Below are 25,703 nucleotides of genomic sequence, written 5' to 3' on the forward strand. Positions count from 1 at the left end.
GAAATGGGGAAAAGGGCCAACAGCCTGTCACATGCACTCACTTAGCTTTTCTTCCTTCTCGTCCTCACTCTCATCAGTGCTGGAGCTGGAGCTGGATGAGGATGAGGAAGAAGAGGATGATGGTGACAGCTTGCTCAAGTCCAGCTCAGAGTCTGAATCATCCTCATCCTCCAGTTTGACTGGTGGAACATTCCGGGAAACCAGAGGGGTAGTATCAGAGGGGGCTACTCGCATCTCATAGTCTTGTGGGGTTGGTCGGCTCCTGGCCACCACCTCATGCTCTAGCTTTAAAGTCAGACTCTCCAGACTGGGGACCTGGGCGGCTGTCTCCTCGGGTGGTTTTTCAACAGGAGCATCTGGGCGCAGGGGCAGTGGTGAGGCAGTGCGCGAGGTATACTGCTGGTGGAGCAGTGGAGTAGAGCAGCGTGACAGGGGTGGAGCTGGTGCTCCTGCCTGATGGTTCTGCATATAATTCATACGGGCAGCCAGAAAAGAAAAGTCTGGGTCCTGCATGATGTTGCAGTCTGTTTGGCTCACCCCATGTCGGGCTGCCCCTCGCAGAAGCTCCCCATCATGCCGAACAGGCTCCCACCATTTGGGCAATTCAGGACCTGGGGGCTGACATAATGCCAGCCGATCTTCCAGAAGGGGATGGCATAAAACTTGTTCCCGTAAGCGCCGAAGCAACTCAATACGGTAAAGAGTCCGTGAGGCCCTCTCCTCCGTGATGGGCTCAATGAACAGATTAGGGTCCGGGGGCTCTGCAAGAGATAGGGGCAGAGAGAGAAATGAAGCGACTTGGCTCTGTTGCCCTCCATCCCCACTCACCCAAGACTCTCCAGTCTTGCTTACCATCTCCAGCTGCTGGGGGAAGGCGACACACTTGGCGACACATGGCCACAAAGCCATGGAAGTACTTGGTAAGGCTTTCGTCTGTTTTTTTGTCCAGACGGGCAAAAGTACGGAAGCGATCCCAATGGAACTGCATGGTATCAGGGTCATATTCCACACCAAAGGTAGACACCACCCGATAGAAATCAGTTTGTTCACGCCTTGTCCATCTAAAGGGAAGAGGAATCAGGCAATTGTGATCAGAAAAACACAGAGAAGGGGTGCCTGGGTGGCTCAGTAAGTTAAGCATCCAACTCTTGATTTCGGCTCAGGTCATGATCTCGCACTTTGTGAGTTCGAGCCCCACAATGGGCTCTGCACTGACAGTGTGGGAGCCTGCTTGGGATTCATTCTCTCTCTCTCTCTCTCTCTCTCTCTCTCTCTCTCTCTCTCTCCACCCCCCTCTTCCCCCCGCCCACCACCACCGCTCTCATTCTCTCTCTCAAAATAAATAAAACTTAAAAAAAAAACCAAAACACAGGGAAACTGGTTATTTCTTAATGTGGCTTAGAATATCTGAATAAACAAAAATTGAAAGTAGGGACAAAAAAAAAAAGGAGGGGGCCCAGAAGACAGCAGAAGAGGGAGTTAAGAGGTACTCTATAACATGTAAGAATTTAAGAATAGCAAACTAAGGGAAAAAATGATGTGGGCAAATAAATGAGAACGGTCACACAAAAGACCTCCTTAGGAGTTGTGGTTAGGCACACAACCAAAGTTTCTGGCATAGAGGAATAAAAGTTAAAGGCAAAAATAAGTGGTCCCTCTAGGGAATTCCAAATAAATCCTTCCTAAGATGTTTTTCAATAAGACCCATAGCTGGGGCGCCTGGGTCGCTCAGTCAGTTGAGCGTCTGACTTCAGCTCAGGTCACGATCTCACAGTTTGTGAGTTTGAGCCCCGCGTCAGGCTCTGTGCTGACAGCTCGGAGCCTGGAGCCTGCTTTGGATTCTGTGTCTCCCTCTCTCTCTTCCCCTCCCCCATTCATGCTGTCTCTCCCTGTCTCAAAAATAAATAAACATTAAAAAAAAAAATTCAGTAAGACCCATAGCTGAAGGCAAGCCTACAACTCAGCCCAAATTCCCAGCCACACTACCGTTGCTGTTTTTCCCGCCGCGCGATTTCTTTTAGCTTGAAGGCTGCCTCACAACGTCGTCGTCTCCGGTCCCCTCGTTCTGCAGCCTCTATCTTCATCTGTTCTCTCTTGTAGCTGCGCTGATAAGCTGTTACTAGGCGCCGAAGCCTAGCTGTCAGAGCAGAGCCTGGAGGCCAGAATAGATGGCCTGGCTGCTGGGTCACCTGGGCTGTGGGAAGCAAAGAAGAATGAACAGGAAGTATAGGAAGGACAGTAGAGATAATCAAGCCACCCAAAAGCAAAGCTCTTAGAAATCCCAGGATAGGATAGAACTCAGTTAATAATTCCCCAACCCACCACCCCACACAAAATTGTACTAGTTGACCTAGAAGTTTACCTTCATCTCCATCAATCACTGAGATCTCCTCATCCATCATCATCAAGGGATCACCCTAGAGAAGGAGATCCACCCCACAGGATGGAGGGGGGGGAGGGAAAGGGGGGGAAGTTGGCACTCTGAAATCACTTTCTTATGTGAGTCCTTCTATGGCACCAAAGGGATCAAGAAAAATTTCTAATGACCCCTCACAAAGAAATGGAAGCAACCAACTAAAGGGATAAGAAAGTAAAACCTGAAAAATCAGTTGTTGTTAATGGCTTAAAAATTAGGGACTCAGGAATTTTGCAGTCACATAATATACTTCAATATCCAGCTTGGTCCCACCTCCTACACAAAGCCATCCCTGGTCTCCCCCAGTTGGTATCACAATCCTTTCCATTACTACTTTATATTCTCAAATGGTAGTTACTTTCCATTTTGTATTATAAATTAATCAATACACTTCAGGATCCAGGGAATGGGAGAATACTTAACTATTTAGTAATAGAGAAAAGCTAGACTCAAAGGAGAATTCCTCACCTCATCATCTTGGTCCTTTGGGGGACCCTGGAGTGGTTTGTATTCAGGATCTTCACAATCCTTATCAAAGTCAACCCTAAAATTATTCAAAAGCATGAAAAAAAACAACAACACAAGAATGTATCTTCCTTCACTACGAGCAATTTAGGATGAAGACCTAGCCAAATGTATAATCTACCATGAAGCAGTCTTTTCTTTCATGCTTAAAGGAATGGCAGCCAGGTGCTAAGATCTGAGAAAGTTAGGTACAACACTGAACAGGACAAAGAACGGGGAGAAACTGACAAAGTGTCATTCTAAATTGCTCACATCTGAAACAAAACACTTTAACCAGCATATTTCCTTTCTCTTGATAGCCTTTTTTATTCTTTACCCATTCTTCCCATCCTTCCTATTTACTTTAATTATTACATTTGAATAGTCCATGTTTGCTTGTTTTACTTTGCTCTACTGAGTGGAAGGGTGACATAATACATGATTTGCAATGAATAACTGACCCAATTTCCTTTGAGTGTTCTGCACTAAAGAAACTAAGGTTGTGATCATCAGAGAAATCTCTCAATTGCAGAAAAGTACATGGAATGGGTATTCATGAACTAAGCCAACTACTGAACATGCCCCTCAGGTCTCCATGTGAGAAGTTTTGTTAAACTCACTGGCACCCAAACCAGGGCAACACTGCCCCACCTGGTGACTCAGTATTAGCATGGCAATTCATCATCGAGGCACGTATCCAGAATCTATGCCTATACGTGTCAGCTACCACTGAGAGATGATAAACCAGGGGTAAAATCTCCTGAGGCGCTAACCACATAAGTGGCGTAGGAGAGTTGCATGGCTATTATCTTTCAAGAGAATCAGTTGTCCTGTCAGCTGTGGCTACACAGAAAAGTGTTGCAAGAAAACTGAACAGAACGTCAAATAAGCCGTTTAAGAGTAACGTTAATTTTCACCCTTAGTGGCATCTTATGGCAATGTGTGGTTTTAGCCTAGTTTATGGAGTGCTTTCTGCTAATCCCACTCTTTGTTAAGAATTTATCATTAATGAGTATAACCACCATTAAGAATACTAATGGGTTCAGTCAAGGCTACAGTTATGTTGTCTCTTAGCATAAGCAACTAATAGGCTTCATGGGGTAGATTCAGAACTTCAAGACAATTAAACACCAGTGCTTACCCTTCTACTATGTCAGAGAAATTATCCAATACTCGATGTTCTGCTGCAATGGCTTTGTCATCTGGTCGACCAGCCTTTTCCAGGAAGCATAAGGCTGGATCTGCCCTCATAGTATTGTATTTCTCATAGCCTAGAAGAAAAAGGGTCTTAAGCTGAAGAAAATAAGAGATTAATTTTGCCTAAAGGGTGCTGAAATAGTTGAACTATCTGAGCTACTTTGCTCATAATAGAAAATACTAACTTGGACAGCTACTGGGTTATATTACTATATTTAATATTTCTATAGCAACTTAGAGTCACAAAGAGTTTTATCGCTAGTTATAAAAGATAAGAACTTAATCAGAATTTATAAAGAATGGTGAAAAGTTTACATAGCCATTTAACTGGCAGTTTTTCTGTTATTATTCTTACTACATACATGGGGAAACTGAAAAAGTAAAATAATTTAGGGCTAGGTCACACATTTTTGAATGAAGGACAAGAAACACCTGTAAACAAACAGGCACTGAATGTCTGATGAACAGAGAATGAATGAATGAGTCCATGAATATATTTCAGGATGTTTGGACTCATCTAAACCTCTTTGTCTCACAAGTAAATCTATGATTAGAAAGTGTTCAGTTTTTCTGATCCCTTAAAACATCTCAAAAACATGTTGATTAAGTGCCATTACTTTTATGTTAAAGAAATAAACAGAAAAACATTTTCAATTTCTTATAGGTTTACTTATTTTGAGAGAGAGAGCAAGAACATAGGAGTGGGTAAGGGGCGGAGGGAGGGAGGGAGGGAGAGAGAGAGGAGAGAATCCCAAGCAGGCTTTGCACTGTCATCACAGAGCCCAACGCAGGACTTGAACTCACGAACCATGAGATCATGATCTGAGCCGAAACCAAGGGCCTGATGCTTAACCTCTGGAGCCACCCAGGTGACCCCAGAATAGTTTAAAAAAAAAAAAAAAAAAAAGTGATATTCTAATTCACTAAGTCACTGGGCTGGAAGTTAGCACTCACTGCTTTTAATACCTAGGATTTGTTATTAGGCAAGACTGAAAGGGAGTACTCTTCCTTTTTGTACTCCATTTTGTTTCACTGTAGCTCATACCTTCATCAGAGTGACTGTTGAACATTTAGACAAATAGGATGTTACATAAGTAGAACACTTTCATACAAATTAAACGTGTTTATTATTAGTAGGAGTGGGCATATATTACCTCCCCTGAACTGTGGAAGCTTAACTAAGATACCACAACATACAAATTGATAACACTGATTAGGGAACAGATGGGAGACTCCCTACCTTGGGATTTAACTATCCATCTGGTCTTTCTGAACATCTATTTATAGGAACGAAATGCTTTGCTCTGGATATTTAAGAACTAGTTTCTTATTCAAACTTAATTTTAGTGAAAACCAATCAGATAACTCAGGTACTGGCCATAAGCATTTTACGCTACATGTTCCATCTGTGGACGTAAGTCTACAAAAGGAAATAAACAGACTAAAAAAAGGTACCTACCATGCTTAAAGACTCCAATGAGCAAGGACTTGTCAGCCTCACTGTCCCACCATGTTGTTGGAACCTCCAGCTGATCCACTACTGGGAACCATATGTCAATCTCACTAAAGGTAGAAGACAGCAGAGTCAACACAGCAATGCAGAGAATTAAATAACAATCCTTGGGAAGATTATTATAGGTATCTTCTTTTATCCATTAACTTAAATGCTCACGGATCTGCCTATTTCCTTCCACTGATATCAAGCGTAAGATTAAAGAAGTGACATACTTTCTTAATTATCAGTTATCCCAAAGACAGCACAGAATGAAATAAATAAACCAATCTTTTCTGGTATAAGGCAAGGCATAAAGAAAAATGTACCATAACTTTACCTGGCAATGGCACCCCCTAACACCTTCTCTGCCTGGTCTCCAATAACCTCCTGCCTTAGATAATAGAGCATCCGTACCCGCAATAGCACCCTACAAGTGAGGGAAGAAGAGCCGGGTCAGTAATAACACAGAAACTTTGGGGTGGAAAATGCTTTAGTCTTTGTTAATTTCCATCCTTACTTGTTACACTGATGTTTCAAATGCTTCTTATAACTCTCATCCTGGAACAGGGTATCAGGATTATATTTCCGGATCCAATCTGCCTTATGGATATCAAAAGTGCTTTGTGATTTTACTTTTTTCCCCTTGCGTCCACGTGGCACAGGGATAGACAGACCTGGGAAAGGGGAGACATTAAAGACTTGGATTGAGAAAAACCCTTGGACCTGAAAAGGATTAGGTGATCTATAGAAAGATAAACAGTAAAGAGTTGATAATTACCTGAATGATTCTGCAATTCTTTTGTCTTGCCATTTTCAGCAGGGCTAATCAAGTCCCAAATGAAGCCTTTAATATTTTCATCCCCACGGTAATGTAGAAGACAGTAAACAAGGATGGCCCGGCAAATTGTCTCCACATCTCGTTCAGTCATACGTCGCTTGAAGCGTCCATGAGACAAGATATCTCGCCACCGTCCCCAACTAGAAAAACAGAAAATTGTGTTAATATTTTCCTGGGGACTTCCAAAAGATGGGAGAGAAAAAGATTTGGGGAAAACATCTTAACAGAAAAAAGTTTTTTCCATTATCCCCTCTTTGGTCAGAGCTTCCAATCTGAAAGGCAAACTGAGTGTCTAGCAGGATTAAAATCCACTACCTCTAATAGCAAGACGGGTTCTTACCCATATACCAAGAGGTGCTTTTCCACCCGAAAACAGTCAGTGCGCCCATAGGTATGATGACGGTCGTGTCGGCGAGAGCGTGGCCGTTCATCATCTTCACTTTCCAAATCAGAGAATTCCACTAGGTCATCATCTTTCAGGGTGCTGAAGTGCCGGGTCTGTTTTCGTACTCTAGGTGTGTCAATCACCAAGTTATTCTATACAGAGAACAGAAGCAGAAGAGTAACTCTGTTCAAGATAGGATTGTGGGAAAGGAATTAAGACAATTGTGGATTGAAATAGCCTAGGATATAACATCTGTAGATACTCAAAAAGAGATTTTTTTTTTTTTAGGACATGCAAAATAATCTATAGGGACTCAGGAAGCAAAAGTAAGTGGTAGATATCTAAGTAGTTTTCTGGGGCCTCATATGCAGAAAGTTTTTACAATGGCTCTTATATACAATACACCATCATAAACGAAGGCCAGCATCAAAGAATCGGAGCAGCTACAAAGGCTCCTGAAACACTGCTTCTATAAAGAAAAGGAAGCTTACCTTGCTGTTCAGTAGATCCATGTCCAGGTCAGCCTTTTTGGCCCACTTTTGCCAAAAGTTGGGGTCATCCAGAGAAATATCAGTTCTATTTTCAGAAGCAACAAAGCTTGCCTAGTGAGGAAGCAACAAAGTTGACCACAACACTTTTTTGAGCAAGTGAAACCAGTAACTATATTTAAAAAATATATTTAAATTCCAGAAATTCCTGTCTCTACCTCTGCTTCTCTAGCATTTGGCACAGACAGAACATACCTTGGCAAAGGTAGAACCCTTTCCTTCAGACTCAATGGTGATGGTTGTGGTTCGTCTTAACAAGATCTGGTCAATGTCTTCTTCACAAAACTTGGAGCCCTCATCATCTTCTTCCATTATGGCTGCATATGCTCCTTTTCTTAAGAGATCTTCAATCTCTTTCTTGGAGAACTGCTGGATCTGCAAAACCCAACAGTAAGATGAAAAAACTACTAAGAGCATTACCTAACCATATCATAATAATTTAGTTTATTACATTTTAAGAAATAAGAATTCAGAAATCAAACATGGTGGTCAGATTCCTGTGCAAAAATAGCTTTGCCTCCCTCTATTGCTATGACCTGCTACAAATGTATCCACAGACTAAGAGGACTCACTCCAGTAATGTTGCCATCCCGACCACTCATGGACTGAAGCACAGCTTTATCCAATCCCAACTTAAGGCTAGCCTTATCAAACATCTCTCTCTCGTAAGAATTACGAGTGATGAGACGGTACACCTTCACAGCTTTGCTCTGCCCAATTCGATGACATCGTGCCTGCGCCTGGTTAAAAAGAAATGGAAAGCAAGGGCAAAGATAACATAAAATTGGGGTGGGAAGAATTCAAAATACCAATTCACATCTATAATGCAGCCATGAGATCAACTCAAAAACCAAAAGTCAATTTCAAGATGAAATGACTGCCCCACCAAACACAACAGGAGTCAGCAAGCTATAGTTTACCCAGCCACCTGTTTCTGTTAATAAAGTTTTACTGAAACGCAAACCCACCCATTCATTTCCATGTTGTCTATGGCTGCTTTTGTGCTACAAGAGCAGAGCTAAGTAGTTCCAACAGAGACCGTATGATCTGCAAAGCCCAAAACATTTACTGACGGTTTGCTGATGGAGACTGCCACCTTTAAACCAAATAAACAATGCCATACTCTTTGAAAGAAAGTCTTTCTATGAGATCTTGATCCTGTTGAAAAACCTCTTACATTAGGTGGTTCGTCCCTAAGACAATGATTTCCTCTACCTGCAGGTCATTTTGTGGATTCCAGTCTGAATCAAAGATGATGCAGGTATCAGCAGCTGTGAGATTAATACCAAGTCCACCAGCCCGGGTGCATAGCAAAAAGACAAAACGGTCTGAGTCAGGCTTGCTGAAGCGGTCAATAGCTGCCTGTCGAAGGTTACCTCTCACTCTCCCATCAATACGCTCATATAGGTACCTGTGCGACAATCACAGAAAAAAATTTAATTGGTAAGCAGAAAAAAGAGACCAAAAAAGCAGACTAGGATCAATATCAGTATCTCTGTATCTCTAGTTGACCCAAACCTTATCAGAGAGTTGAGAGTAGGAATCTTAAATACTTCTTTTATCCCAGTCCTAGCCGACTTTATTAAACCCAGACCCTCCTACTCTTTGCAGCTTTACGAAGCTACACTAAACACAAGGCAAGGTATGACTCTTTTCTCACCTCCTCTGAATTAGATAATCCTCTAGGATATCTAGACAGCGTACCATCTGGGAGAAGATCAGAACCTTATGGCCACCAGCTTTAAGTTTTGGAAGCAACTTGTCAATAAGAACCAATTTGCCAGCTGAACGAACCATGGCCTGCAAGTGGAAGTCATGAGGTATAATATGGCAAGCTTCTCGAAATTCTGTCAGGATTTTTTCTTCTGCACCTGCCAAAAGAAAAATCAAACTTGATGGTGAGATCCAGAGAAACATACTAAGGCTGTAGTTTACTTAACCGAGATAAGGAAGCCAAGAAAAGTCATCTGACTTGAGATAAACATTTTTCTCACAGAGAATTTCAGCACCCAAAACATCCTAAATAATCTTCGACTGTGTCATATAAAATACTACAAATCAATCAGGACTTAAGATTGTAATTGGGTAAAATATACATAAATATGTGGACTAGAACTAGGACAGTACATGATAACAACTATTACCATCCCACTGGCACCCAAATCAGAAACTGCAAAATGGAGTACCAGTGAGGACATTTCTCCAAAGGACAGAATGACTACTTGAGTTCTTGTTCATGAAATTCTAAACAGCAAATTGCATATAATTTAAGATTATGCAGGATGAAGGGGGAAGAACTAGCGAAAGCCATTTCACATAAGAGTTGCTTTAAAAGAACCCTTCTCCCTCCCCAACTTAGGTTGAGTCAGTCAACGTATCCACAGTTCCTGAGGAGTATCGTTAGAAAGGAAACACAGGCAACAGAGGAATGCAGTATTCTCCAGGAGCTCTCTCACCATTGATGAGATATGGGTGGTTGCAGCATTTGCGCAACTCCATCATTGTATTGAGCAGATTAGGCATGTTAGTGTGACCTGCCCCTTTGGAAAGAAAGGAGAAATTCTTCTCCAAAATAGCCCGGTAGTATTTCTTCTGGATGTTGGTCAGCTCTACTTCAATAATAGTTTCCTGTTTGGGTGCCAGGTTTTTTTCAACATCCTCCTTGAGTCTTCTCAGCATCATTGGCTTGAGAATGGCCTGTAGCTTTTGAACCTGTGCCCAATACAGAGAGAAAAGAAATAAAAACTATGAGGACAAACATGCTTACGTTACTTGGAAACATGAAAAAAAACATGAGTTTTCCACTATGAGAAATGTAGATTTTGCACAATGCCACAAATGATGCAGGCACGAGGTTGTAAGTTCAAAAAGGCCCTCACGGCCTATGACAGTACATGCGTGCCTACTACACACTTTACCTTTTTTGTCCAGATACATTTCCTACCTGTTCCTCTGTCTTGAGATCCCCAAAGTCCTTGAGGAACTCTGATTCTGAAGGAAACTGTGAAGGTTCCAAGAAATGAAGCAAGCTAAACAGTTCCTCCACGGTATTTTGCAATGGTGTTCCTGTGAGTAACACTTTGTGTTCCTAGAAATGGAGAAAACAAAAAAAATGATAAGACTCAAAAACACAAAGGACATCTGGGGTTTTCTATCAAGTATATAACTTAAGCGTTAATTTCTTTATCTGTATAATTATGGGAATGGACCAGATTACTATCTTAACTTTTCTTTCACTCTTGCTCCCTCTTTTGATAAACATAAAACATTAAAAAAAAAACCACCTTGATATTTAATAAGAATTAACTTAAACATGATTATGAGCAAAGAAATATTCAAAATATTTATTTTTTCAATTACATATGCCTTTCCACGCTCAAATCCCCACAGATATCCTAATATGTCCCCCTCTAGGGAATGTACCTGTGCTGGATTAAATATGGCCATTAATTCTTTGTAGTTCCTCCTATCAAGGTTCACCCCTTGAATCTGGGCTTGCCTTGTGGCTTGCTCTGACAAAGAGAATGTAGCAGAAGTGATATTGTGTGAGTTTCAGAGCCTATAACTCAAAGGCCTTGCAACTTCTGCCTTTGCCCTCTCTGGACACTGCCCTGACTCTACCATGTAAAGAAGCAACGTCTGGCCTACTGAAGGATAACAGGTCATACAGAAGATGACCCAAGAGCCCACCAATTGCCAGCTGCAGCCACATTACTGACTACAGGCAAGATCACCAAAGTAATGGTCTAGCCGAACACAGCCCAAGTTGCTGGGCTAGAAAATCATAAAAAATAATAGTTGTTAGCCACTAACGTTTAGGGTATTTGTTATGCAGTACGAGGTAACTAATACAGTATCCCACCTCTCCACCTGGTTAAAAACCACTAACATACAATTACCTTCCAATTCTAAAATATACAGGACTCTTACAAGACTTTCAGGTGTCCACTCCCATAGGTCATACCCACCACCCAATACCAGGATGGGGATTCTTTTTTCTTCTCTGGTAATTAAAGTTATATTAATTCCACAGAGAATTAGGGTTATTTTAATTTCAGGTGTTTTTGCCCATGAGTCAATGTGAAGAACTCACCAAGTCCATGTGCTTGAGGCTATCAAGCAGCTTGCAGTTACGGTTCTTTAGCCGATGGGCCTCATCAATGATGACACAACGCCATTCAATCTCACGAAGCTCAGGACAGTCTGACAAAATCATCTCGAAAGTGGTGATCAGGGCATCAAACTTGTATGCACCTGGGATGAGGCGCCCCTAAGCACGAAGGCAATAAAGTTAAGAAAAGGCCTACCATGAACCTAAACAGGGACCTCTTCTGAATTACACATTCTCTTTTCTATATTCAGGCAGGCTCAACAGGAAATACAAACTGCACCACCACCCACCTCTGCTGCTGTTTATCTTCATGATAAATAATGCCAAATCACTGAATGTAAGATACAATGTCTCTTCAACACATTCAGTTTCTTGAGAAAATGACAGAACTCACTGAATGAAGCTGGACATTTTTGACTCTGCTGTATGCCTAGCTCATGTATCTCAAAACCTAGATCTTTTGATAGTTAACACTGAAATCCACAAAGGTCATGCACCGTTGAAACATACAAGACAAAACTGAAAGTGAAATAGGTAATATCTGTTACTGTCTAAAAATGGACAGGAGAATCAGTTTAACAAAATAGCAGCAAAATACGACTAAGAAAGGATGAATAGCTCAAATTTTTATTTTAAAATTTATATAGAAACAGGAATTGATCTTGATGAAAATTTTAGTAGACTTAAGAAAAAGAAAGGAAATGGCCTAAGTTCACCACCTCCATTCTCTCCTAAATAAAAGTTATCAATACTGGTAAAATTCTATTTAAAATCTAAGTATTCATAAATGAAGCCAGAACTCCCACTGGATCAAAATGTTCACTGGATAAAAAGAGCAAAAGTGAAAAAAATTCCTCATGTAATCTAGACAAAATGCCATAAATCACCTAAGAAAACCTCATTAAAAGTCTTTTATTCATAGAAAAGCCTCTAAAATACCAGCTACCTTGGCCTACTCTCTCCAAACCATTACATTCCCATGATATGCAACTCACCCGTGAATCTTTGCAGTACATTTCATATTGCTGAATCATCTGACGGCTAGCCAGACTGCCATGGTATACAATAGTGTTCATTTCTGTCCATGTATTGAATTCTCGCTCCCAGTTAGTAATTGTGGACAGTGGGGCAATGACCAGGAAGGGTCCGTGAATGCCCACATTATATACCTCCTGCAAAAAGGCAATGGACTGGATAGTTTTGCCCAATCCCATCTCATCAGCCAGGATGCAGTTTTGCCTGAAGATTCACCATGGAAAAAGAAAAGCATGTTAAAAGATACCACCTTTTTAAAAGTACATAACAAAAGAGTAAAAAGAAACTGTTTGAACAGAAAATGAATAAAAATCCTCCCAGACCAAGCCTACATTTCATGGGCCCACTCTTTTCTATACCTGTTATACCAATTAAAGAGCAGCCAGTTGACCCCTTCCAATTGATATTCCCGTAACTGGTTTCTGTTTTTATACTCATGTGACAGCTCTAACTTCTTCCAGGCACTTGCCTGTGGACGATTCTACAAAAGAGAAAATTTCAATTAGTGGGGTGAAGATATTAACAAAACTAGGCAAATGTCCCAGGCAGTTCTAGTACCTAAAATCAATTAAAAAATGTGAATTAAAAGCATCTTAAATATATTCAAATTCATGAGTTCATAACGTAAGTTTAAAAAACTAAAAAAAAAAAAGGAAAACGTAAAGAGAAAAAAATCCATTGATCACTTCTGAAGGATGCTAGAGAACTACCTTGTTATTTTGAAAACTGGAAAATAAAGAAAACAAAGCATTTATCCTCCTTTCTTATACAATCTGTACCTCAGAGTGACCAAACAGTAGATGAGTTGTATTTTATAGAAAATTCTGGCTAATAAATGAAGATGTGATACAATTAAAGTATCATCATTCTGAAATCCTTAAAGAACAGTCCGAGGCAGGGGCGCTTGGGTGGCTCAATCGGTTTAAGTGTCCGAATTCAGCTCAGGTCATGATCACGTGGCTTGTGAGTTTGAGCCCCACTTCAGGCTCTGTGCTGACAGCTCAGACTCTGGAGCCTGCTTCAGATTTTGTGTCTCCCTCTCTCTGCCCCTCCCCCACTCACACTCCATCTCTCAAAAAAAATAAACATTAAAAAAAAAAAAAACAGACCAAGGCAATGATCATAAATGGCTAATACTATCACAAAAGACAACCTGATAGAACCATCTATTAAGTAGATCTGGTCATCTCCCTTCCCCACCTGATCAAGCCTCTAGAATAGTAGTTTGTAATGGAACTGTCTACAATGATAATATTTTATACCTGCCACTAGCCACCTGTGACTACTGAAAGTTTGCAATGTAGCTAGTGGTTACTATGTTAGCACAGCGCTAAAAAGTTCCAGTGGACAGCACTGGTCTGTAACTAACCATTTATGTAAAATATAAGGGCCAGAGAACATGTTAGAAGGTACCGAGGGAAATGCAACTGGCAAATTTCAGACCATGGAAACCCTGGAGAACAAACCACCTGATTTCTTCAAGAGAAACTGCAAAGATGGGAAAGGAGAGACAGGAGGAACTATAATTAAGAGAGATCTGAGACACATTAACTGACAGGAATATATAGACCTTTATTCTGAATCCAATTCAAACAATTTAACATTAGAAGACAATCAGGAAAATTCATATAACGATTGGTTATTTGATGATATTGAGAAATAGTTAAATTTTCTTAGGTGTAAAAATGGTATTATTTATCCTTTAGACATAAACACCAAAATATTTATGGATGAAATAAAAGAATCTGGGATTTTCTTTAAAATAAATTGGGAAACAGGAAAATGAGTAGATAGAGAAATACATGAAAAATCAGCTATCATTAATTGTTAAAATTTGGGTGATGGGTACATTGTAACATTTCTTCACAATGTACATTGTAACATTTCTTTAACTTTTGTATGTTTGAAAGTGTCCATGATAAAAAGCTAAACAACAACATAAACTTCTATAAATAAAAAATTACATCATTACCTATGTGGGCTTTACACTCTAAATGCAAATATACTTACCACTCTTTTGAGTTCTGGGTGCCTTGATTGGATCCGTTTAAATTCTCGAATCTTGCCCTCATCAACATCCTCTTTCAGCTCCCACGTACTATCCTCGTAGGGCAGAGAGCACCATTTCACCAGGTAGTAAATTACAGGCTAGGAGAGAAGAAGCTAACGGCTTAATGAACTGATTCTGTGTTCTCTCCTGTGATCAAAGGATAAGAATTTGACTATCGAGTCAGATCACAAGGTGTTAATACTAAAAAGTACTAGAAAAAAAAAAGATGCATGTAGTATTCATGGCTTTGATGTTTACAGCAATTTATCAGAATCTATTCTAAAAGGCAAAGTTCTGCCAGTAGTTTCTAGAACACTAAGCACTGAAACATTATGCTCATCAACCAAGCAAATGCCAAATATATACATATACATACATATGTATGTGTGTATATATATATATATATATATATATATATATATATATATATTTTTTTTTTTTTTTTTTTTTTTTTTTTTTCTCCCCTGTATTATGTTGACTTAGGTTGAAATTAAAAGATAGACCTCTGGCTCCATACTAGTGTCCTGGGACCAAATTTAATACAGTGGAAGAGTGGAAGCCAAGCTACTTTTCTAAGCAAGGAACATATTAAACCCGTAAGAGAAAAGCAGGGCTGAAATCACTGGGCTTCGGAGCTTCTGTAGCTCTGAGTGCAGACGCTATGTCAAAGAGTAGTCATATGGTGGTAAAGAGATTCCCTTGTGAGCTAGGAGAGAACTAGAAGAGCTATCACTGAGGACAGGTAAGAAGAGAGAAGAGGAAGGGCAAATGCTGAAGCTCCACCTACAGTACTGTGCTCTATGTAGGTGTTCTACTGCAAAGGATGGGCAGTGACCTATGGTAAAATGGCTCCTCTTCTCACTACTCAAGATGATCTTTGCACTGACTGCATTTCCATTTCTGGCTTATATGAAACAAGAATTAGATTGGGCCTAGTGCTGGGACGCCTGGGTGGCTCAGTCGGTTAAGCATCCAAGTTCAGCTCAGGTCATGATCTGGTACATGAGTTTGAGCCCTACATCGGGTTCTGCACTGTTGGCGGAGAGCTTGCTTGGGATTCCCTCCCTCCCTCCCTCCCTCTCTCTCTCTCTCAACAAAAACCAAAACAAACAAAAAACTTTATATTGGGCCTAGTGTAATCAACAGTAATCTCTATGATCAATTCACAGAATACCCCTCAAAACAGCAAGAAGTTTGAAGATTATATCTAAGTACCTCAACAGAGTCACAGATCATGGGATCCCCAGAATTAATTTAGTTGCTCCTTTTCTTTATTATAGTGACTCAGGTCACCTACATAAAGCCATTTGTCCAGGTCACACATTTCCAGCATCATAATTTACTGTTCCAAATACTTTATTATTTATAATACTTATTTCTACTATTAGGTAATGTACAGAGGATGACAAAGTAAACTTATTTTGGGGATGGAGGGAAATGGGTATATAGGATGATATCCAATACTGGCAGCAAAAGTTTTACCAGGGAACTAAAACATTTTCTTCTGTCTTGCCATTTCCAACACAGTCCAAAGGGACCAAAGACCAATTACTTCTGGAAGACTTAAGTATGTTGATAGAGAGCACAAGATTTTCAAGGCTAAGAAGACTGAGATCCTGAAAATGATGAGAAGAATTTAATAGCAGCTAACCTGTCCTTTCTAATAGTTGGGTTGGTTTCCCACTCACCTCCCACAAATGAACAACAAACAGTAACTCCCACTCCTACCCCCAAAAGCAGACTATGTTATCTGAGGATGCCTATTAGGATATGAAGACATAGTGAACTGTAATAGGTCTTGGATGTCTAAGGTTCTGAGTGACTCTAAAGGCTTATACAATAAACTTGGAATTTTACAGAGGGAAGACTTTAATTTTTAGGTCCTGTAAGGGTGGTGTATGGAAACATGTCACTTAACTTGTGAGTGGGCCCAGCTCACCACCTGGCACTGGCATTTTAACAAGGTTCTGTGGTTCTGTACTCGTCACTGGGTAAGCAGTAACTGTCAGACGTGATAAAAACTTTATGAAATATGGCCGTACAAAGCAAACCAACAACTGCTACTTAAAGTGCAAAGAAAGCACTAAGTTCTAAGGGAATGGTTGTTCACAGTCTAAGTAAGTTTCAAAAAAATTAAGAGAGGATGTTCAATTCACTGGTGGCTTAGATCTTTACAATTCTTCCTTGGAAAATGAAAAAAGTAATTTATGAATCTGTATTAGCAAGTGTTTTAGCATGTGTAAAATCTGCTAACAGAGCTTTAATGCTCTGATTCCCAATGAAGCTATGCCTGAGAATCCCTTGGAGAACCAACTTAAAAATACAGATCTCTGGGTCCCACCCTAGACCTACTGAATCTGAATCTGTGGGAAGGGAATCCCACATTCTGTTTAAAAGTATAGATTCAGGGGCACCTGGTTGAGTGTCCAACTTTCGCTCAGGTCATGATCTCATGGTTCATAGGCTGGAGCCCCACACTGGGTTCTCTGTCAGTGTGGAGCCTGCTTCAGATCCTCTGTTCCCCTCTCTCTCTGCCTCTCCCCTGCGGCTCTCTCTCTCTCTCAAAAGTAAACATTAAAAAAACAGTACAGATTCAAATCAGTTTTAATGATAAATCAAAACGCATTAATTGATGGTAAGTTCACCAAATAAGTAATTCTCTGGGGCGTCTGGGTGACTCCGTTAAGTGTCTGACTCTTGATTTGGGCTCAGGTCATGATCTCGCGGTTTTATAATATTGAGCCCCATGTTGAGCCCTCACAGCTGGCTCATGGGACAAAGAGCCCTGTGTGGGGCTCTGCGCTCCCAGAATGGAGCCTGCTTGGGATTCTCTCCCTCTCCCTTTCTTTCTGCCCTTCCCCTGCTCACACACACCCACTCAAAATAAATAAATAAACGTTTTAAAAAATCAGTAATTCTCTGGGGCAACTGGGTGGCTCAGCTGGTTAAGCGTCTGACTTCTGCTCAGGTCATGATCTCACATTTTGTGAGTTTGAGTCCTGCATTGGGCTCTGTGCTGACAGCTCAGAGCCTGGAGCCTGCTTTGAATTCTGTGTCTCCCTCTCTCTCTCTCTGCTCTTCCCCTGCTCATGCTCTCGCTCTCCTTCAAAAATAAATAAAAACATTAAAAAATTTTTAAAAACTTAGTAATTCTCAACAACATGAAGAAAGCTAAGAGTCTGTACAGGTATTTTTACATTCGTAACTACGAAGATTTGTGAAGTATCTCTACTGCTCTCCCCTTCTCTCACCCTCAACTGAATGTCAGGGGTCTCCCATATAAAATCTGAGAGAAAATGAGATCAAGGTGAATGAGTACTTGTTCATACAGCTCTTGGTACTTATAGCTCTCAAATGTTTGATTTTATGGAAAGCTTTCATTTTAGCCTCTCTCCCTACTCCCTTAATCTTCCCAATTTCATTCTAAAGAGCCTTCAGAAAAACTCAAAAATACCTCTTTGTCCCAGGGATTTTTTTAGCCATATCTGAAAAATAAAAGATGGGCAAGCAGACCAGCAGAAATCTAAGACCTTTCATGTTCTTCCATGCCCCAACTTACCTCCCCATTGTCTTTGTCAATGCTGTGAGACTCATCCAATATCCTATCCACCTCTACATAGTCAGGATTGAAGGGCTCTTCATCCTAAAGGAGTTATCAAACAAATAGTAAGACCAAAAGATCATTGTCCAATAGACCCAACCTTCCACCCCACCTTTACTTTGATGATCCTATTTCAAAAAAAACCTTTTTTTTTTAAAAGAAGTCTTCAGAAGGGAGATCCCAAATTTCACAGTATCAAATTCTAAAAACTTACCTGAGCCTGCACCTATCCTCTCACCTATTACCAGAGCAAGTCTCCTAAGAGTGGCCATTCTCTCCATATGTGGTCTGGATTCCATCCCTTCTCACCTTCTTAATCCCTCTCTACTGGATCATTCCCACAAACACATGGATATTCTCTATTAAGGCACATCTTAAAAAGACCTCCTTACTCTTCATCTGCCTGTAATGATTTTTCTGTTCTGCTTCATAGCCAAATTTTCCCAACTGGATTAAACACAAGGTATCTCCATGTCATCACCTTCCCTGCCCATCCATTCCACTCTTCCATCCACTTTCCTCACACAACTAAACTACTTACTTTTGTCAAGGTCATTAATGATCTCCAAATTGCCAAATATAATGAAATAGTTTTGTCCCCAGTTCGCTTTACCTCTGAAAAGCATTCCACAATTCCTAATTCTCTCCATTAAGCACTCCCTTCCCTGGGATTTGCTGAGACACCATAGTCTCATCAGTAGCACCCCCCCACCCGCCCTTTATTTTGGTTCTGGTTTTTGTTTTGGCCAATTTTCAATCACTTTGGTTCTTTTTCTTCTAAGTCACTGGCATCCGACTCTGGATGGTATATGAAAATATATAACCCACGGCTCCAAAGATCTCAAAGAAACTTTAAGGAAAAAACTCTTCTTTCTTCAGACACTTGTGGCCAGTGCTTCTTGTGACATATCTTTTCCTAATCTTTCTCCTGTAACTCTGGCATACAATTCCTTCTCCTTCACCCAGACCTTGAAATTTGGGAGAATTCTCTAAAAACAAACAAATAAGGGGCGCCTGGGTGGCTCAGTCAGTTGGGCGACTGACTACAGCTCAGGTCATGATCCCGTGGTCTGAGTTCGAACCCCACATCAGACTCTGTGTAGACAGCTCACAGCTTGGAGTCTGCTTCCAATTCTGTGTCTCCCTCTCTCTCTGCCCCTTCCCTGCTTGCTCTGTCTCTCTCTCTCAAAAATAATAAACATTAAAAAAATTTTTTTTAAAACAAATAAGTAAATTTTGGGGAATTCTTTAAGCATTGGTTCTGAGCTCACACCCATTCTATTAGAGAAGGAACTTTCTATAAGAAAATACAGAACTATGTACAGAAATCCTCCCTGCCCTGAGGGAACTTTAATCATCATTAAGGTTTTAATAACTATTCATATGCTGATAAACTCAAAATTTTAATTGCAGCCTAAAAAAATTCAGATCTGAATATCTTTCTGCTTAACTATAGATGTGTTAAGGAATTTTAAGGTTAACATAATCTAAACTAATTGATTTCTCCCAAATTGGCTGCTTCTAAAATCTGCCATAATTCAATAAATGATCCCACCTCAACCCATTTGCTCACACCACAAACCTGCCATCACACCAAGCCCTGTCAATTCTAATCTATCCATTCTCTCCATGTGAAACCACACTATTCCAAGCTGTGATACTTCTTATCTAGAAAACTTCAACTGCTTCCATACTGTTTACTGTACTCTCTTCAATCCATTCTCCAAAGTTGTAAGTGATTGTGTAAAAGTGAACACTGGGGGGCAGCTGGGTGGCTCAGTCGGTTAAGCGCCCGACTTCGGCTCAGGTCACGATCTCCTGGTTCGTGAGTTCAAGCCCCGTATCAGGCTCTATGCTGACAGCTCAGAGCTTGGAGCCTGCTTTGGATTCTGTGTTTCCCTCTCTCTCTCTCTGTCCCTTCCCTGCTTGTGTTCTCTCTCAAAAACAAATAAAAGTGAACATTGCATTATGTCTTTGACCTGCTTTAAATGATTTAATCATTTTCATTTGTAAACAAAACTAAAACCAAACTGCTTTGAAGATCTGTAAGCACCTGCTTGCCTAAATTTCTGATTTCATTTTGGGCCATTCTCTTTTGTTCATCAACTCCACTGTCTTTTTAGTTCCTCAGCTTGTCTCAGGGCTTTCACATATGCTGTTTCCCATGCCAGCAATACTATTTACATGGGTTCATGTCCTTGCTCCTATTCACAACTGAATTCTCAGAGAAGTCTTCCCTAATTATCCAAAGTAGGCGTTTTCCCACCCGTTACGTCTCCTTGTGCTCTTTTTTGGCACTTATCATGATTTGAATTATTTTTTACTCTCTGTCTCTCCCAATTAGACAGTGAGGTGGATGAGAACACAAACCATGTCTGGTTTGTTCTCCATAGAGACTGGCACATAATAAATGACGAATAAATGAATGACTGATTTGGTTAAATAGCCTACCTACATATGGAGATTTAATTGGCATATGAGTTCATAGAGTTGGTTCAACAATCACAAATTGTACATTAATACCAGCTGGAATGGCATTGCAATTTCATTGTACATTTCACAAATTAGGCATTAAAAGAACAAAGATGAAGGAACACCTGGGTGGCTAAGTTAGTTAACTGTCTGACTCTTGATTTTGGATCAGGTCATGATCTCAAGGTTTGTGAGTTTGAGCCCTGCATCGGGCTTTGCACTGACGGTGCGGAGCTTGCATAGGATTCTCTGTCACTCTCTCTGCCCCTCCCCTGCTCCCTCTCACTCTCAAAATAAAAAAATGAACATAAAAAAAGAAAAAGACAAAAAACACAACCCAATTATTTTCATATAAAAAGAAATTATAAAACCTAAATGGTCCTACTTGCCGTCTCTAGGTGATGTGAGAAATAACCCTTACTGGCAAACCTGGTAGTATAAAATTAGCTTTATCAGATGTATTCAGGCAGAACTTTTTCTGCTGAAACTTTGCATTATTCCTTCCCTCAACCTTTCCTACTGGATCCTTTCCCCTTTAGCTCTAAGAAGCTTTGAAAAGGAATTGGTCTTCTCAAGGCACTTAGTACCCTATGTATAATAAAGATGAAAAATTGCAGTTTGGCAATGGGATGTGTACACAAAGCTTTCAAAGGAAAGTGGAGACTTAAAATATGGCTCAAGAGACCCTTATGAATGCTCCAGTGTTTAACCAGTAGTAAGAATGGCTATGGGAAATTAGAGCTCCTTTATCACGATTTCTTGATATACTGGATTAGAAATTATAGAAAATAAGTGTTCTCTCTTAACGACATGTTTGCTTATGCCTACAGATACCATTGGCTGCCACAGACTGACATTAGGAGTGCCTCAAATAGACTGTAGGTCAGTTTATCACCCATCTTGAAAATACTCCATGGATACTGAACAAGTCAAAATTAAAGTATTCTAGTAACTTACAAAGACTGTATTTAGACCTGGTAAACAAAGCATGGGGCTATAAAGTAAGGAAGGTTCAATGATCAAAATTAAGACTTCATACCCACGTACACAAAGCAACTATAAACCTTGAAGAATCAGTCAAGACTGCTGACTCCAGTAATTTATGCTTCTATGAAATAAATGATAGGTAATACCTATTCCTTATTACCTCATGGAAGAAGTGTCTCATCTGAGCCATTTTGGTTTTGAAGCGCTTTAGTTTTTGATGGATTCTCTTATCCTTCTCTAGTTGGGAGATGGTAGCCCATTCACAGTGCAGATAGGAGCTGAAGGGGATGGAAACAGCCAGTCATGGTGTGAGAAAGGAGAGGTGGTTGGCTAGGTTTGGGGATTAGCCAGAAGCAGGCACAATGAGTACAACATGTTTAAATGGGAGATAGTCTCTTAGGTTAGTGCTTCTTAAACTTGATTTTGCACACAAATACCTGGTCTGGGGCAGGCTTGAAAGTACACATTTCTAACAAGCACCCAAATGAGGCTAATTCTTTTGGTCCATGGACCATAGTCTGAGCAGCAAGGTCTTAGTGTCAGACTAAGGTATAGAGGATCACAAAAGATTTTATCAGGAATCACCTTTATCCTACCTTCCTGCCAGGAATAGTAACATTCATGACAATTCCTGAATTTCTCTCTGAATAGACATTTTCCTCAATGAAAACAATTTAGGCTAGGAGACTACAAAAAGGGGACATATTCCCACCCAGGAAAGACTATACAGGAGAACTTTTTACAACCCTGTGGAGATTAGGGTGAAAAGCTTTTTGCACGGATCACATACTAGTTCTTGTACTTGACAAAGAATTCTTCTGCTTCAGTATATTGTCCAGAAGGAAGCTGAGAAGAAAAACATTATAGTTATTAATACTTTATTTGTCAAAGAAATAACCCTTAAATTCCACTACTTCTAGTAGAGCTTCATACCAATGCCTCAAGTATATTACTGACTGAGGGATTAAAGAACTAATCTGGTACTTCAATATAAGAAGTCTCATAGTTGGAAAAAATAAGCCTTCATCCATTTTAAACAGGTAAGCAAAAGAGGAGACAAGAAAACAGTTCCTATTTTCTAGCTAATTTACCCCCACCATATTTCATAATTACACTGCAGTAATTTATCCTGACATCCAAAGGTGCTCATTAAATAAAGTCTGTGAATGTAGCATTATGAGCTGACATTAAAGGTTAAGGCCTCACCTCCTTCTTCACAATCCGCATGGAAAGCACTTTGTCTACTATGGCTGCATCTTCTTCACTGGGATTCTCCTGTAGCAAAAGATGCAGTCAGTCAACAGAGACTCTGAGGAGCAGGACAACCTCTCATATTGCTTAAGTTCTCAGCTTACCACAAAGAACTGCATGGAAGGCAAAGTCTCGCCATCTGGTTCCTGCACTGGTTCAGGGAGGATAGGCTCAGTTTTTATTGGACCAGTTACATCCACTTCTTCTTCTTCTTCATCATCTGTGATCTTTATATCCAGATCCTCTGTGTATTTTTTTCGCTTAACTTGGCGGTTTGAGCGTCTCTTCTGTAGAGGCAAGAATGGTTAAAATAACTGTATAGATCTCTCAAAGAGAAAACCTTTAAAAAACTATTTGCCTTTAGTCATATACTTAGACTTTACTCTAAAATCCCTATGAAAAATCAAACCAAAAGATAAAGAGCTTATTTACCAACTTATGTGATGTCAAATCACGTAATTTATTTTATGTACCAAATTCCTATTCATTTGCTGAATTTTTTTTTTTTTTTAACATTTATTTATTTTTGAGAGACAGAGAGAGACAGAGCAGGAGCAGGGGAAGGGCAGAGACAGAGTGAGACACAGAATCTGGAAGCAGGCTTCAGGCTCCGAGCTGTCAGTACCGAGCCAGTTGTGGGGATCGAACTCACGAATCACGAGATAATTACCTAGGCCGAAGTCAGGCGCTTAACTGACCAAGCCACCAGGTGCCCCTGAATTTTTTTTTTTAAATCAAAGAACAAGAATCCACCTGAAAGTAACCTGGGTACTACTGGCAAGAAGCTCTAATAAACTGCAACAGGACTCAACCTGCAAGGTACAATGTACTTTCCGCAAGGAGCAAACCTGAAGTGCAAAGGTGCAAGAATGTTTTGTTTCTAGTTTTTGTTTCTTTTCATTCTAGGTTTTTTTGTTTTAATAAATAGAATCATACCATGTGATGATTATAGTATTGTTCTGCCACTTTTCTGTTAATAATATTTCTTAAAGATGTTTTCTGTATCGATACCTTACTCTTTCCAGTGGCTGAGCAAAACATTTTTTAAGTAATACTTTATAGCTCATGATAAAAAACTGGAAGGATGGAGAGATAAAATTATTATTTTTCAATCATGACTATACCCCTGAAAAACCCAGAAGAATTAAATGAATTATCAGATGTCGAACTACTGATATTGAGCAAACTTCCCTGGGATAACACCAATTTTAAAAAATCAATATCATTCTTATATAGACTGAGCCATAAAATATATAAAAGAAAAGATGCTATATATGAAAACAAAAAGATTATTTATCTAAACAATTAAATTTAGTAAGAAATATATAAAATCTATATGTAAAAAACTTTAAAACACTCCCAGAGGACTTAAAAAAGACTTGAATAAATAGTAAAATACATTGTTCTGGAATAAGAAGAATCAATTCTAATTACATAAATTGGACAAAATAAAACTTCTTAATTAGATAAGCTGATCCCAAAATTCAAAGAAAGAAAAAGACATCTAAGAATAACCAGAAAAAAATTAAAAAGTGTGCTTGGCCTTACCAGATTTTAAGGACAATATAGAGCTATACTAATTAACAAAGGTTGGTACCTCTCCAAGACAAACAGGTCAATGAAATAATGTCCAAATATAGACTAAAATACTTTTGTGGATTTAGAACATAATAAAAATAGCACCTCTAATGAGTGAGGAAAAAGTAGATTATTCCATAAATGGGAATGGAAACAAATGGCCATCCATCTAGAGGGTGAAACTAAATTACATAAAAATAAAAGATTTAAAAGATCTTAAAAATCTTATAAAGAAAAGATATAACATTTCTTTTTCTCTTTAAGTTCAAGCTTCCTCCCCCACCCCTGCCACATGGGACTTGAACTCACGACCCTGAGATCAAGACCTGAGCTGAGATCAAGAGTTGGATGCTGAAATGACAGAACCACCCAGGCACCCCAGAAAAGACGTAACATTTCTGAAAGAAAATGAAGAAGAATTTTTTAATAATCCTGTAGTAGGGAAGGTGTTTCTAATAAATTGATCAATTTGACCTTGCAAAATTTAAGATATTTATATAATATCGTAACAAAGCTGAGACAAATAATGAATTGAGGAGGAAAACATCACATGATACATATCCTAAGCAGAGTTCTTTTGAGTAACTAAGAAAAGATCCATAACACAACAGAAAGATAGGCAAATAACATGGATACAGTGGAAAAAAAAAGGTCTTAAATGTAAAAAGATGCTCACACTCATAATAATAAAACAATTACAACTGAAAACTAAACGGAGATACTTTTTTTTCACCTAACAGACTGGCAAAAATCAGAAAGTCTGATCAAATATTGAAAGAGGAACTCGGTGAGAATGCACATGGACATAACCTCTATAAAAGAAAATCTGAAACTACCTTTTGGTCCAGCAATTCCACTTCAAAGGTATTAGCCTACAAATAAATCTGAACATGTATACAAATCTTTGTAGCATTATTTGTGGTAGTAGAAGAGCAGAGAAAACCTAAATGCTCATCAATAGGGGACTGGTTAAACAAATTACAGTACAGTCAAACTGGAATGCTACACAACTATTTACTGTTTTTAAGGTTTTTTCTTTCTTTCTTTTTTTTTTTTTTTTTTTTTTTTTTGAGGGTGGGGGGGGAGGGGCAGAGAGAGGAGGAGAGAGAAAATCCCAAGCAGGCTCAGCACTCACTATAGGGCTCGAACTCACAAACCGTGAGATCATGATCTGAGCCAAAATCCAAGATCGACGGAGCCACCTAGACGCCACTGTTATAGAACTATTTAAAAAG

General features: G+C 39.6%; 1 protein-coding gene and 1 non-coding gene across 8 annotated transcripts in view; both read right to left on the reverse strand.

Moving 5' to 3' along the window:
- Window positions 1-25,703, reverse strand: part of CHD8 (chromodomain helicase DNA binding protein 8) — a 61,409-nt gene that overhangs the window by 6,105 nt on the left and 29,601 nt on the right. For 5 of the 7 annotated variants that reach the window (XM_027065366.2, XM_015068249.3, XM_015068252.3 and 2 more), the window contains exons 6-32: window positions 22,995-23,177; window positions 22,846-22,914; window positions 22,430-22,485; window positions 21,800-21,917; window positions 18,139-18,222; window positions 14,540-14,677; window positions 12,889-13,010; window positions 12,490-12,733; window positions 11,477-11,653; window positions 10,328-10,471; window positions 9,840-10,095; window positions 9,044-9,254; window positions 8,599-8,794; window positions 7,956-8,123; window positions 7,579-7,758; window positions 7,327-7,437; window positions 6,791-6,987; window positions 6,391-6,590; window positions 6,130-6,310; window positions 5,950-6,039; window positions 5,577-5,680; window positions 4,062-4,191; window positions 2,885-2,960; window positions 2,363-2,417; window positions 1,987-2,194; window positions 853-1,061; window positions 42-761 (exon numbers count right to left, since the gene is read on the reverse strand). In XM_027065366.2, coding sequence (XP_026921167.2) covers window positions 42-761; window positions 853-1,061; window positions 1,987-2,194; window positions 2,363-2,417; window positions 2,885-2,960; window positions 4,062-4,191; window positions 5,577-5,680; window positions 5,950-6,039; window positions 6,130-6,310; window positions 6,391-6,590; window positions 6,791-6,987; window positions 7,327-7,437; window positions 7,579-7,758; window positions 7,956-8,123; window positions 8,599-8,794; window positions 9,044-9,254; window positions 9,840-10,095; window positions 10,328-10,471; window positions 11,477-11,653; window positions 12,490-12,733; window positions 12,889-13,010; window positions 14,540-14,677; window positions 18,139-18,222; window positions 21,800-21,917; window positions 22,430-22,485; window positions 22,846-22,914; window positions 22,995-23,177 — 4,627 coding nt within the window. The remainder of the gene's footprint in view (window positions 1-41; window positions 762-852; window positions 1,062-1,986; window positions 2,195-2,362; window positions 2,418-2,884; window positions 2,961-4,061; window positions 4,192-5,576; window positions 5,681-5,949; window positions 6,040-6,129; window positions 6,311-6,390; window positions 6,591-6,790; window positions 6,988-7,326; window positions 7,438-7,578; window positions 7,759-7,955; window positions 8,124-8,598; window positions 8,795-9,043; window positions 9,255-9,839; window positions 10,096-10,327; window positions 10,472-11,476; window positions 11,654-12,489; window positions 12,734-12,888; window positions 13,011-14,539; window positions 14,678-18,138; window positions 18,223-21,799; window positions 21,918-22,429; window positions 22,486-22,845; window positions 22,915-22,994; window positions 23,178-25,703) is intronic. The other 2 variants (XM_027065365.2, XM_053224260.1) reach the window with 1 other exon arrangement.
- Window positions 3,501-3,610, reverse strand: LOC113601679 (small nucleolar RNA U6-53/MBII-28). The gene has a single exon (XR_003422964.1). It is a non-coding gene; the product is annotated as a small nucleolar RNA U6-53/MBII-28 (small nucleolar RNA).

The sequence above is a fragment of the Acinonyx jubatus genome, chromosome B3, assembly GCF_027475565.1.
Source record: "Acinonyx jubatus isolate Ajub_Pintada_27869175 chromosome B3, VMU_Ajub_asm_v1.0, whole genome shotgun sequence".
Taxonomy (NCBI): domain Eukaryota; kingdom Metazoa; phylum Chordata; class Mammalia; order Carnivora; family Felidae; genus Acinonyx; species Acinonyx jubatus.